The sequence below is a fragment of the Puma concolor genome, chromosome E1 (genome assembly GCF_028749965.1).
Source record: "Puma concolor isolate L17-30 chromosome E1, mPumCon1.1.hap2, whole genome shotgun sequence".
In the NCBI taxonomy this organism is placed as follows: domain Eukaryota; kingdom Metazoa; phylum Chordata; class Mammalia; order Carnivora; family Felidae; genus Puma; species Puma concolor.
Window position 1 is genome coordinate 19,955,606 of NC_141680.1, and position 14,632 is coordinate 19,970,237.

At 36.1% G+C, this 14,632-nt stretch overlaps 1 protein-coding gene across 9 annotated transcripts in view; it reads left to right on the plus strand.

Annotated features, from left to right (window-relative positions):
• Positions 1-14,632, plus strand: part of NF1 (neurofibromin 1) — a 247,612-nt gene that overhangs the window by 122,890 nt on the left and 110,090 nt on the right. For 7 of the 9 annotated variants that reach the window (XM_086686551.1, XM_086686554.1, XM_086686552.1 and 4 more), the window contains 2 exons: positions 1,825-1,960; positions 12,778-12,840. In XM_086686551.1, the coding sequence (XP_086542677.1) occupies positions 1,825-1,960; positions 12,778-12,840 (199 nt within the window). The remainder of the gene's footprint in view (positions 1-1,824; positions 1,961-12,777; positions 12,841-14,632) is intronic. The other 2 variants (XM_086686550.1, XM_086686553.1) reach the window with 1 other exon arrangement.

Sequence of the window (14,632 nt, forward strand, 5' to 3'; positions counted from 1 at the left end):
CTGTGTAAAAGCTTTTTATTTTGGTGTAGTCCCAGTAGTTTATTTTTGCTTTTGTTTCCCTTGCCTGAGGAGACATATTCATAAATGTGTTGTTATGGGTGACGTCTGAGAGATTACTACCTATATTTTCTATAGGAATTTTATGATTTCAGGTCTCATATTCAGGTGTTTAATCCATTTGGAGTTTGTTTTTATGTATGCTATAAGAAAGTGGGCCAGTTTCATTCTTTTGCACATAGCTGTCCGGTTTCTGAACACCATTTATTGAAAAGACTGTCATTTCCTCGTTTTCTATTCTTGCCTACTTTGTCATAGATTAATTGGCAATATAGGCATGGGTTTATTTCTGGACTCTTTTTTGTGCCATTGATCTATGTGTCTGTTTTTGTGCCAGTACTATACTGTTTTGATTACTATAGCTTTGTAGTATATGTTGACATCTGGGATTGTGATACCTCTAGCTTTTTCTTCGTTCTCAAGATTGCTTTGTCCCTGAAGTCTTCTGTGGTTCCATACAGATTTTTAGGATTATTTGTTCCAGTTCAGTGAAAAACTATTGGTATTTTGATGGAGATTGCACTGAATCTGTAGATTGTTCTGGGTAGTATACACATTTTAATAATGTTAATTCTTCCAATCCAGGAGCATGGTATATCTTTCCTTTAGTTTGTGTTGTCTTCAGTTTCCTTCATCAGTGTCTTATGATTTTCAGAGTATAGGTCTTTCATCTCTCTGGTTAACTATTCTCCTAGGTATTTTATTCTTTTTGGTAGAGTTGTAGATGGTGATCCCATTGACTTTTGCTGTAACTTCTCAACGTTGTCTTTTTCCTTTTTCAGGTTATTTGCTGTAGGAATTTTATGAAACCTAAATCTTTTTGTTACTTTCTTTCTTAGAACATTAACTGTTCCCTATTGACTACAAGATAAAGTACAGAGTTTTCTAACTACAGCTCATTATCACCTGTCATTCTTTCATGTGTTTTCTGTACATTAGCTCCAATATGCATATGTTGTATATTTTTTAAAGTGGCTTGACACATGGTTTGTTGGGGTTGGAGATGCCTGATAAATGATATCCCTCTACCCAGCCCAAATTTTTAATTTTTTTAAGGTTTCTTTATTTTTGCGAGAGAGAGACAGAGACAGAGTGTGAGTGGGGAAAGGGCAGAGAGAGAGAGGAGACACAGAATTGGAAGCAGTCTCCAGGCTCTGATCTGTCAGCACAAAACCCGACACGGGGCTTGAACTCAACCAACTACGAAATCATGATCTGAGCTGAAGTTGGACACTTAACTGACTGAGCCACCCAGATGTCCCTTCCCTGCCCAACTTTTAAAACCAAAAGAATGGAAGGAGGAGGGCTGTGAAGGAAGCACTCAGGAATCAGTCATCACCTTTATTTTTGATAAAAACGTTTAGAGTGTGTGGCTTTTGATCCTGTGGGTGAATAGGCTTGCTGATATTTCACCTTGAATTAGACTCATCTACCTCATCCCTTGCATAGCTGGATAACTACAGACATGTCTCACAGGGAAGCTTTTTACCACAGAAGTGGAGAGCAAACCAGAATAGATCTTGTCTGCAGGCAGACATATCCAGAACGGAGAGGATGGCACTGAGCAGAGTATATACTAAATCTGTGAGAATATAAGGGGATAAGAATTCTCATACACAGTTGTCAAAATTATCTTTTTATAGTTTTTTTATTCAAATCAAGATCCCAGCAAAGTTCAAACAATGCATTTGGCTGAAAGTCTCTTTTAAAGGGCAGTTTCGTTTGTTTATTTTAAATGGATTTTACCTCCCCCTCCCCCCTTTATAGGTTAGAACAATCAGAGAGCCTTGAGGAAAACCAACGGAACCTTCTGCAGATGACTGAAAAGTTCTTCCATGCCATCATCAGTTCCTCCTCAGAATTCCCCCCTCAGCTTCGAAGTGTGTGCCACTGTTTATACCAGGTATGCTTAAGGTTAGAGAGTACCATTATTAAGCCAAAGCTGAAGTGAAAAGAATGCTTTACTAAAGAGGAATTTAGCTGCTGATAGTGGGTGGTTGAAAGTACTGAGTCAGTTTGGATGAGTAATACACTAAGCCTTGTCGGAATTGGCTTTGAAAAAAACTTAAATATTGCTTAGGAGACAGTTTGAAGTATTTTAAGGGGGTACTAAAAATAAAGTTTCCTCACATTGGGAGCAAGTTTAAAATGCACAGAATCTCTTGGATATAACAGATATGGTTGAAATGAGATATATTATGGAATTTTCTTGGTTATCTTTTGCCTGAATTACTCATAAGGCCTTTTGAATGTGAGGCACGTCTACTCCTTGCTTTTTGTACTGTTGAAATGCTTGATCCATAATTTTGATTTCTTAAAATATGTTTGTGTCAGTTTTTCCTAGAACCAATTAATCTGATTATTTTACATAGAACACTACTTCTAAAATATATTGCACCAACATTCAGATCAAATTATTAGACTTTCTAGCACTAGCACTGCAAGTAATGCTTCTGAGTTCAGATGTCTGCAGTCATCCCCTACTTGTTGAGGAAATTAGGTCTGTGTTCTTTTTATGGCTTTCACTGTGCTTTTGAATTGCATATGCAGGTTCAGGGACGATATAATAATTCCAGGGGAAATTAGTGCAAATCTGTGTTAGTCCGTTCAAACTATGATTCTGGAAGAAAAATTAGTGGGTCTGGAGTTCGGGACAGGGGTGGGTATAGGGGAAAGAATTTACACATTTACCAAAACCCATCTCTTTATGTCTTTTTCTTTGCAGAGTTATCCCCAGCCATTTGTTTTTTTAGCACAGGGCTTCAGTTGCTTAGAGACATTAGCAAGATCAGTGAAATCACCATTTTAAAAAGCTGTTTCAGGCTGCTCTGTGTGAATTATTCCCCCATTGCTATTTATAAAGATGTTTTTGCTGTATCACTAAAAGAAAACTTATAACAGTTAACAAAATGGCAGTAGTCCTTTCCTATCAATAATTACTTTAAATATAAGTGGATTAAGTTTTCCCAATTGAAAGGCATAGAGTGGCTAAATGGATTAAAAAAAACAAGATCCTACAATATGTTGCCTACAAGAGGCTCGTGTTAGCCTTAAAGACACACATAGACGGAGAGTGAAGGGATGGAAAAAGTAATTTCAAACAAATGGTAACCAGAAAAAAAAAAAAAAAACAAAAAAAAACAGGAGTAGCTATACTTATTTCGGACCAAATAGACTTTAAACTAAAAATGGCAAAAAGAAACAAAAGTCAATATATAATGATAAAAAGGGGTCTATACATCAAGAAGATACAATAGTTATAAATATTTACGTGCCCAACATTGGAGCACCTAAATGTATAAAGCAAAAGCTAACAGACCTAAAAGGAGAAATAAATAGTAATAAAGTAATCGTTGGGGACTTTAATACCCTACTCTCAACAATGGTTAGGTCATCCAGACAGAGAATAAGGAAACAGCAGATTCGAACAACACTTAAATCCCAAATGCACCTAACAGACATATATAGAACATGCTATCCAACAACAGCAGAATATACATTCTTCCAAAACACACATGGAACATTTTCTAGGATAGACCATATGTTAGGTCACACAACAAGTCTTAGCAGATTCAAGAAGATTAAAATCATACCAAGTATCTTCTCTGACCACAATGGCATGAAGTTAGAAATCAGTTACATGAGGAAAGCTGGAAAATGAGTGAACCCATGGAAATTAAACACTACCCTGAACAATTAATGGTTAAAAAAAAAGAAATTAAAGGAGAAATAAAAAAGTTTCTTGAGATAAATGAAAATGGAAACACAACATCCCAGAACATGTGCGATGTAGCAAAAGCAGTTCTAAGAGGGAAGTTCATACCAGTAAACACCTATGTTAAGAAGCAGGAAAGATCCCAAATAAGCAACCTAACTCTTTCTCTTAAGGAATTAGAAAAAGAATAAACTGAGCTCCAAGTTAGCAGAAGAAAGGAAATAAAGATTGTAGCAGAAATAAGTGAAATAGAAATAAATATAGAAAAACCTCAGAAAAGATGAGCCAGACTAAGAGTTGCTTTTTTGAAAAGATAAACAAAATTGACAAACCTTTAGCTAGACTAAGCAAGGAGAAGAGAGGAAGCACCAAATCAAGAAATTATAAATGAAAAAGGAGACCTCACAACCGATACCACAGAAATTCAAAGGGTCATAAGAGACTACTGTGAACAAACTAGACAACAAACTGGACAACCTAGAAGAAATGGAAAGAGTCTTAGAAACATACAACTTATCAAGACTGAATTAGGAAGAAATAGAAACTCTGAATAGAATCCCTAAATTCTCCCAACAAAGAAAAGCCCAGGACCAGTTGGCTTCCCTGGTGAATTTTCCTAGACGTTTACAGAAGAATTAAAAACCAGTCCTTCTCAAACTCTTAGCAAAAATTGAAAAGAGAGCACTCCAGACTCATTTTGTGAGGCATTACCCTGGTACCAAAACCAGAAAAGGACACTGCTAGAAAAGAAAACTATAGGTAAATATCATTGATGAGTATAGATACAGAAATTCTCAGTAAATTACTAGCAAACAATTCAGCATATTAAAATGTTCTCACCACGGGGCGCCTGGGTGGCGCAGTCGGTTAAGCGTCCGACTTCAGCCGGGTCACGATCTCGCGGTCCGTGAGTTCGAGCCCCGCGTCAGGCTCTGGGCTGATGGCTCGGAGCCTGGAGCCTGTTTCCGATTCTGTGTCTCCCTCTCTCTCTGCTCCTCCCCCGTTCATGCTCTGTCTCTCTCTGTCCCAAAAATAAATAAACGTTGAAAAAAAAAAAAATTTAAAATGTTCTCACCATGATGATGTGGGATTTATCCTTCGGTGCAAGGATGGTTCAGGATCTGCAAATCAGTGTGATGCATTACGTTAATTCAGTGGAAGAAAAGAATCATATGATCATCTCAATAAATGCAGAAAAAGGATTTGACAAAATTCCACATCCATTCATGATAAAAACTCTTAATAAGTTAGGCATAGAAGGAATGTATATCAACATAATAAAGGCCATAAATGACAACCACACAGCTAACATATTCAGTGGTGAAAGGTTGAAAGCATTTCTTCTAAGATGAGGAACAAGACAGAGGTATCCACTCTTACCACTCCTATTCAACATAGTACTAGCAGTGCTAGCTAGAGCAATCAGGCAAGAAAAATTAAAAGCCTCAGAATTGGAAAGGAAGAAGTAAAATTGTTTCTACTTGCAGACGATATATATAGGAAACCCCAAATACAACCAAAAAACAGAGCTAATCAGTGAACTAAGTAAAGTTGCAGTACACATAATTAACATACAAAAATCAGTAGCATTTCTGTACACTAACAAATTTATGGGAAAAAATAGATCCTATTTACGATGGCATCAAAACAATAAAATACTTAGGAATAAATTTAAGAATGTGAAAGATCTCTATTCTGGAAACTATAAGCCATTGATGAAAACAGATTTAAGATACAGATAAATGGGAAGGTATCTTGTGTTCATGGATTGGAAGAATTAATAGTTTAGATATGAATAGTACCAAAAGCCATCTGTAGATTCAGTGCAATCTCTATCAAGTTTTCAGTGACATTTTTATAGAAATAGAAAAAAAAGCTCTTAAAATTCATACGGAAACACAAAACACCCTACCTCCCCCCCAAAAAGAACAAAGGAAGCACCACATTTCCTAATTTAAAGCTATAATCATCAAAATAGTAGGTACTGCATAAAAACAGATGGACTGACCAGTGGAACAGAATCAAGAGCCCAGAAATAAACCCAAGCATATAGAATCAACTAATTATAAAAGACAGTCTTTTCAATAAATGGTGCTGGGATAACCAAATATTCACATGTAAAAGAATGAAATTGGAACCATATCTTAAGTCCCTCACAAATTAACTTGAAATGGATTAAAGATTTAAATGTAAGACTTGAAACCATGAAACCGCTAGAAGAAAACATAGGAATAAAGGTTCTTGGCATGGGTCTTGGTAATATTTTTTGGATATGACACCTAAAGCACAGCAAACTCAAAAATAAACAAGTGGGACTACATTAAACTAGAAAGTTTCTGCACAGCAAAATAAACCATCCATAAAATGAAAAGACAGCTATGGAGTGGAGAAAAAATATTTGCAAACCATGTATATAATGAGTTAATATTAAAATATATAAAGAACTTACACAATTTTCAATAGCAAAAAAAAAAAGCAAATTTAAAAATGATTAGTAGATAACTTGGAATAGACATATAGATATTTCTCTAAAGAAGTTACATGAAAGGCCAAAAAGTATATGGAAAGATGTTCAGCATCACTAGTCATTAGGGAAATGCCTGTTAAAAAAACCACAATGAGGTATCAACCCATGCCTGTTAGAGTGGCCATCATCAAAAAGACTAGAGATAACAAATGCTGGCATGGATGGAGAAAAAAGGGAACCCTGTGCACTGTTGGTGCACTTGTAAATTGTATAGCTACTGTGGAAAACAGTATGGAAAATCCTCAAAAAATTAAACATAGAACTGCCACATCATCTAGCAATTCTACTTCAGGGACTATATCCAAAGGAAACAAAACACTAACTTGAAAAGGTATCTGCACCCCCATGTTCATAGCATTATTTATAGTAGCCAAGGCATGGAAACAACTCAAAAATCCATCAACAGATGAAAGGTTTAAAAGAATTGTGGGTATATACAAAATGGAGTATTATTGAGCCATACAAAATGAGGAAATCTTGGCATTCGTGACAATATACACGGCCCTTGAAGGCATTATGCTAAGTGAAATAAGTGAGAGACAAATATACTGTATGAACTCACCTATATGTGGAACCATGAAAAAAAAAAACACAGCTAAACTCATGGAAAAAGAGATCAGACTTGTGGTGGAGGTTGGAGGCAGAGGAAATTGGAGGAAAGTAGTCAAAAGGTACAAATTTCCAGTACTAAGGAAGTGCTAGGGACATGACGTACAGCTTGATGACTATAGCTAACCCTGCTCTATGACACATAGGAAAGTTGTGAAGAGAGTAAATCCTGTGAGTTCTCATCACACTTTTTGTCTTTCTTTTTTTATTTTATCTGTATGAAAAGATGGATGCTATCTGAACCTATTGTGGTAATTATTTTTACAATATATGCAAATTATGCTGTAAGCCTTAAACTTCTTATACAGTGACATATGCCAGTAATTTCTCAACAAAGGTGGAAAAAAGCCAAAAAAAATCTTGTCATCATATACATAGATGACAAAGTATACCTCGCATTAAACTTTCTTAATTTGTCATTACTCTTACTGCCTTTTTAAAATAGCTCAAGGAGACTTAGGAGAACCCCACGTAATTTTTTCAGCTACTTAAATCTGAGACTAGAAGGTAGTTTAGTTGTAATTTGAAACCTTATACAGTGAACAATATCTTGACTTGGGGCATTATTCAGGTTTTTCTTCAAATCTAATTCATTTTTTCTTGTTTATAAAACTAGGCAGACAAGAAATGGTGAGCATATATTTAAAATAGTATGTGTCAACTTCTTGGTCGGCCTTAGTAGTTTTCAGAGAACATTTCGTTTTCTGAAGTGGCAGTGGCTTTGACTTGAGTTAAAAGTGAATGGTTACCGACTACCTGATTACATGATTTTACTAGATTTTAGTAAAATTCTTCATGTGGTTGGCATCCTAAAAGGAAAAAAAATTTTTTGTGTCATCAGCAAACTTGGGAGTCCAATCTGAGACCATGATTCTGATAAGGTAAAAGGAACAGGGCTTGGCACTTTGTAACTACTTGGAAATATTTAATGAAGGAATAAATTCTCCTATCCATTCCACCCAAGTAGACAAGATTCTTGCCAGCTTTCATAGGAAGAGAGGAGGTAGTGAACATAAATCAGAAATAAGAGCAAAGTAATCATTTCTGGCTTATTAAAATACTATGTGTTGTACTTTTTAAAGCATGCCATAATTAAATATCCTGCATTATAACAGAGCTGAATTCTCGTATTAAAATTTCACATAAAATTATTCTTTTTACGAGTATTATTTAAATGTTGTGTCAGCGCACTGGTTGAAGTAAGTTTCAATAAGGTCGAAGCTTGTTGGAACGTAGAGTACTGTAGAGCAAAAGTGCGCTATTTTATTTATAAATAAGGTTTTGTTTTTTAATAAGTGATAACAGAATTTTAAAATTACTAATTAAAAAAAAAAAGCTTTGATCTCAAGTTATTCTTTCACTGAGTCTCCTACAAAATGCAGTTTTCCCTTCAGTTTGCTCTTTTATTCATCTTTCCTCTGGCTTTTTCTTGCCCTTTTGACTTTGGCAGTGACATAATGGTACCTTTGTACTTCTGTGTTCTGCTGGGAAGGATAGTAGTCGATTGTTTCCTCTAGTAAACATGGCTCCTGCTTTGGGACTTGCTTGGAAAATTTTGAAAAGTGAGGATATTGATAGCTAATGAACTTCTCTGAGCATTACCTCTTTTTTCCTGAGTTCATATTTTTGACTGGTAAGCTTTTTTTGAATGCTGCTTTAACCAGGTTTCTTATTTTGTATGTCTCCTTACTTAGTGAACTGCGTTCCGATTACGTAAGAATAGCCAACTGTGAACATGTGTGAGACTTACAATTAAGACATTTTTCCATGTATTTATTTCCACTTGTCCCCCTAATAGTTTTGGAATACAGGTTTTCCCCGCTATCCCAAAGTAGAGTGTTCCTGTGAAACCTTTTGTAAGCCTAGGTGACATAAAGGGAAGAAGCACTTACCATTAATTTATATGGAAATTTTTTTTAGCGTTCTCAGACCCCCAAAATAGCCTACCGAATCATACCAAATAACACATAAAAGCTAAAATAACATTAACATATAGTAAAATCAAGAATAATATGATAAATACACAGCCTGTATAAAGTACAAATAATGTATGTACAGTGTGGTTTGGCTTTCCAAAATTGGGAAGACGGCACACCAGAGGGCTGACAGGTGGTGATGGTGGTGTGTTAGGCTGGGGTGCTGGAGGTTGGGGTCGTGGGAGGTACAGGAGTATGGAGTATAGGAGAGAGAGGAAGAGGGTCACCTGTTAACATCTCATCATTGTCTAAATCCATCAGTGCGAGCAGGTCACTAACGTCTACACCTTCTTCTATGTCTGCCTGCCTCGATGTCAAATGTCGAGGTTCATCGTCTGCCGTGGCTAATGTGGCTGGTGTGGAAGGCTTGAAATACGACAGTATGCTCAACTGCTCAGCCTCTTGCATTTTTCTATACTACAGTTATTTGTAGGCACTCAAAACGTTATGCAAACCTGCCCTAAACCTACGTGCCCTTTCAAAATTAAAGCCATACTTTTCTGCAATCACTGCAGCACTGTCCGTTGTAGCAAAAATCTCACTTAAGTGCTTCCCGTTCAGTTCCTGGACAACTGCACTGTCCGGCCGTTCACTGCTGCGTTCGTTGTCGATAGGTGTTCTCTCCTCTTGGAGTTGCATCACCTCTTCATCTGTCACTTCTTGGTCATGGAATGCCGAAACCTTCAACATCATATTCAGTTTCCACAAACTGATCCTCCTTAGCCAAAGTCAGTTGGTTTGGCCATATTTATTGTTGGTTTGAAGCCTTTAAAATTGTTCACTGCTTCAGGAGACCATCCACTAAGCACCATTTCTCACCCAGACTGTTAGCTTATCAAGAGGATCTCCAAGGTTGGCGAATGCCAGTTTTAAATGGTAGTCTTTCCAGATCCTTTGTAAAAATCCTTTGGAGTTGGCTTCTCTGTTGGTTCTTGCATATAGGAAGCTTTAATCGTGCCCATTAGGCCTAGGACACATGGTTGTACCAACAACGTCATATTCAACAGGAAGAACAAAACCGCAGTGTTACTGTCATACTCAGTAATGCCAGGTGGATGAGCAGCCCAGTTTTCAACCATCAGAAGACACCTGTTATCACGATTGTTTTCTCTACAGTATTTTCAACAAAAGGACTAATGTACCCACTCATGCACTCAGAAAAAAATCACTTGGATATTCCAACCACTTGGACGTGATTTAAACACAAGAAGCGTATCCTTATCAGTGCCTTTAAGTGCCCTTGGATTTTCTGAATGGCATACTAGTAGAGGACTAAGGACAGCATCACCAGTGGTGTTAATAGTAGGCATTAAGGTAAACCTGTCCTTTGATGCCTTGTGTCCTTTAGCCTGCTTTTCTTCTATTGAAATACATGTTTTGCGTGGCAACTTTTTCCACTAATAAATTGCAGTTAAACACTTGTTTACGTGAATAACCACCTGCTATAATTATTTTCTTCAGTTCTTCTGGGAACTTTTCGGCAGCTTTAGTATCCGCCAAAACACTCTCTCCAATAACCCTTAAGCTATGAAGCTGCTCTTGCCTCAAAACCGATCAAACCACCCAGGACTACCTTTCAATTCTGCTTTTGCAACACTTTGATCCTCATTGTCCAGTACTTTCTGTTTCAGCTTACTAAAAAAATGGATGTCTCCTGAAGTGTTAGATAACTTAATGGAACCCTTTGCTTTGTTCACCCATCAATCCACCCAAGCAGTAGACTTCCCATCGCATCCAGTACTGGATGCTGACTAAAAGAGACCACTTTGCTACTGGAAGAACCAATAGTAACTTGAGCAACTTTCAGAATTCTTTCTCTCCGTCAGTACATAATATGAATGGTGGATACAGGCAAGTTGAGTGCACACGCAGTATCTTTTTCATTCACCACAATTGAAATGCTTAATCCCACCCAGTGTTATGGTAAGCATGACACCCTTATGAACTCTTAGGCTTTTCTGATACCTTAGGACACATCCCACTAATGGATGCACAAAATGAGTTGAGATAAAGCACAGATGCTCCTAGACAAGTTCAAAGCTGTGGCGACTTGATACTGAGAGTAGCGCCTGGGGAAGAAGCTTGGCGGTGGTCAACTCACTGCTTGGGGAGTGAGCTTCCTCTGTAATGGCTCAATGAAAAACAGATGCTGGTTGTAATACTCGTTTTTTTCTTTTTTTCCTCATAAAGGCAAAAATTCTCTTTGGATTCCTTTTAGTTAGCAAAAATAGGTACTAATGTAAGTCTTTTGTGAAAGCGAACTTTCAAAAAGCAGGGGATACCTATAATGAGAAAATAATTCCCAGAATGGATGTTCTCTTAAGTTATAGTGAGAGAATTCTGAGAAAGCCAAATATTATGATTCTAAGTAAATGTCATCTTTTCCCAGTAAATCTGCTTCTCTGAACAGAAGTAGTTTACAACAATTTTTAAACTTATTTTTGAGAGAGAGCAAGAGTGTGAGTGGGGAGGGGGCGGAGAGAGAGAGAGTGGGACACAGGATCCAAAGCGGGCTCTGTGCTGACAGCAGAGAGCCCAATGAAGGGTTCGAACCCCTGAACCCCAAGATCATGACCTGAACCAAAGTCGGATGCTCAACCAACCGAGCCACCCAGGCACCCCATGCCAGTTTTTTAAAGGCTATAAATGATAATTATACATCATAATTGAAAAAAAGTTACATAAAACTGTGTTTTGGTGATCTGTTTGGTTACTAGTACTTTTGTATATAGTCTAAAGTTTGAACCAGAGCTCCGTGAGAGAAGGACTGTGTCTTTTTGTTCTACTGCTGTTTCCTGATGCCTAGAATGGTATCTGGCATGTTAGATGCACAGTAACTACTTGGATGGATGGATGGACGGATGGGTGAACAAATGTCAAATTAACTTTAAGGTTATGGTGTTGAATGCACTGAATTCCTAGAATAAAATGCCATGTATGGTGGATCTAATTTGGTTTTAAAGATATTTTAAAAAATTGTTGTGCCTCGTCTGATCTAACCAGGAGTCTTAATTTAAAAAGAACTCTTTGGCTTAGAAGGAACTCTGAGAGGTGAAGCCAGTATGTCTGTGGGTTTTGTTTTTGTTTTGTTTTCCTTTTTGGTATTTTGTTTTTTGATACATTCTGATAGTCAAATATGTGAAAAATTTTAAGCGGCTTCTAAGTTTTATTCTATAATTTTCTCTGCAGTTTCTTCACTTTAATATTAATTAATGCTTATTTCTAGTTGAGCTGGTAACATTCTTCTTCCAAACGTTGCAGAGCTTTTAACCTCCTCTGATTAGAACTTTTTCAGGAAGTAGCCTGCCAACAGAAAAATATGTGAAATTTTAAGAGCGACACATTTTTAATTGAGAATCTCTGAAGTGAATTTTCCCCTTATATATAGTCATTTAATGTTTATTTTTTAAATCACTAGGTCTAAATTAAATGCCAGCTATTGAAAAAAGAACTTTAAGTCAATTGAAGGATACACAGAGAAGTATTTATCAAGAAAAAATTATGTAGACACATGGAAGTGTTTTTAGTGTGTGATCTACTTGTAATGAACATTTTACATGAAATTTATCAAAAGCTAGGAATGAACTGAAATGTAAATATGAAATGTCCTCAAATTTACTTGGGGAGAACTTTTCCGTGATTTATAGCCAGAAATAGTAGATATGATTGTCTCAACATTTCTTGCTGTTTATTTAGTGCTTTGGCTTGAAAATGTGATAAAAATTAAAATCCAGAAATAAAATTCATCCCTCGAAATTCAGTTGATTTCTAATTTTTTGTTGATTCCATTTGTGTTACATTTGATCATGTAATTTTATGTACAAGCCAACATTGTTTTTGTTGCTGTATGTAGTTGGTGCTGTGACTTGTTTGTGCTCATCTCTGTCCTGTAGGCAACTTGCCACTCCCTACTGAATAAAGCTACAGTAAAAGAAAAAAAGGAAAACAAAAAATCAGTAAGTTTGGAGAACTTTTTATTAGCTGTTTCTTTCAAAGCAAAACAAAAATCTTTTGCTGTTTGTTAAGAACATCTTCACTTCAGCCTATTTGACCTTCACTGTAAAATCATTCTACTAATTCTGGCACAAAATAGCTTTCATTTCAATTAACCCTGGAATTAAGTTACATTGAAACATTCTCTGTGTTCCTTTGGTTTGATTTATCCCAAAGGCGTTTTGGGGGCATTTGTTGCATTGGATATCTCTGGTCTAATTTTATTATTGTTATTTTAAAAATTATAAATGAATGCAAAAGAAACTTAATTTCAAGGCCTTAGGAAATGCTGACTCTCTTCATTCTTGCTTCTTGTTGCAGGTAATGTGAATGGTTTCTTTTCCTAGAGATGAAAGTTTTTCTTCATTGTTAGAAATATACGGAGGGGAAGTGTCACTTTCTAAATCTTACCTGAAAGTTGCAGTTTCTTTTTGTTTTCTTTTTTACTTTTTATGTTTTTATCTAGAGAGTCTGAGCCAGAATGTAGATATTTGTGCTTAGATTATAAAAATCCTAATGATAAACGTTTACCTTAGAGAAAGTCACGATTAGACTATTGGGACTGCGAATATAGTACTTTTGAAATAACGGAAAACTCATTGAGTCCATTTTGTATAGAAACACCTCATTTTGCAAACATCTGCCTGTTTCTATGAACTTGTCCTAATTAAAAGGAAGAAAATTACAGTAGTCATAATTTTATTTTCTTCCCATGAGTAGAATTTGGTCCAGATTCATTCATTTTAAATTTGTCATTGTCTGTCACTATGACTTACCAGGCCGAGCATTATCTTTGTTCATATAATCCAAATGATTTTAGAGAAAGATGTTAAAAAAAAACCAGAAACGTTTAGGAGTCATGTAGGCGGTTTACGTACGAAGGTAAAATTTAGAATATTCATTTGGTTTCATCTTTGATTCCTTGTCTAAGCTTTACAAATAATAGGCTTCTGTTTTAAATTCAGAACTAGATTAAAATTTAGACAACTATGCTTATGTACATTCACGATTTTGAGTATGTTAAGCAAGTTGGGTCAGCTGTGAGCAAATGGATTGGATGGCTTTCTTGCTTAATAAAAACATTCCTTTCTAATGCTTCTAATTCTCAGCATATGTGAGTTTAACATGTATACACCATCACTGTTGAAATTAATTTACCGTTTCTAACACCCGTTCAGTGTGTTTTACTAATGGCATTGTGTAGTGTATCACATAAATTAAAATTCTGGCTTTCTGTGTTTCTCTAGAGCATGTTTTCTAGCCTTCCTAACATTGCTTTATTTATTGAGATTTTGTCTAAAATTGTTCCTTGAAATGTTATTTTCTGCTAGTGTTATTTTCAGATTTTTTTTTAAGTTTCTGGGTAACACTGAGTTTTGGAATGTATCTCTCAGCACAGGTGATATGAGGTCCTCATGGAAACAAAGGGAAACTAATTGGTAATTTGAGGTATTTGGGAACACATTCTAAAGTATGAAGACAACATAGTCATCATAAATTTAAAATGTCAGTTTATGGAATTGCTGGCTTATGAATCTAATGATCTTTTCTTTAAAAAGCAAGCTAACTCTTTTGGGGTATATGGATAATGGATCAGAATATGTAAAATATAGAGTGAAGGTTTTGGCTTCTGGTATATTAGCTGCATAGTCATATTATAGATAAGTCCTCTTATTATGCTCAAGCATATAATGTGTAATCAGATCTCCTTCTCGAAGTTAATTGTCTACCTAACTCCGGGAATTAAGCATGTTT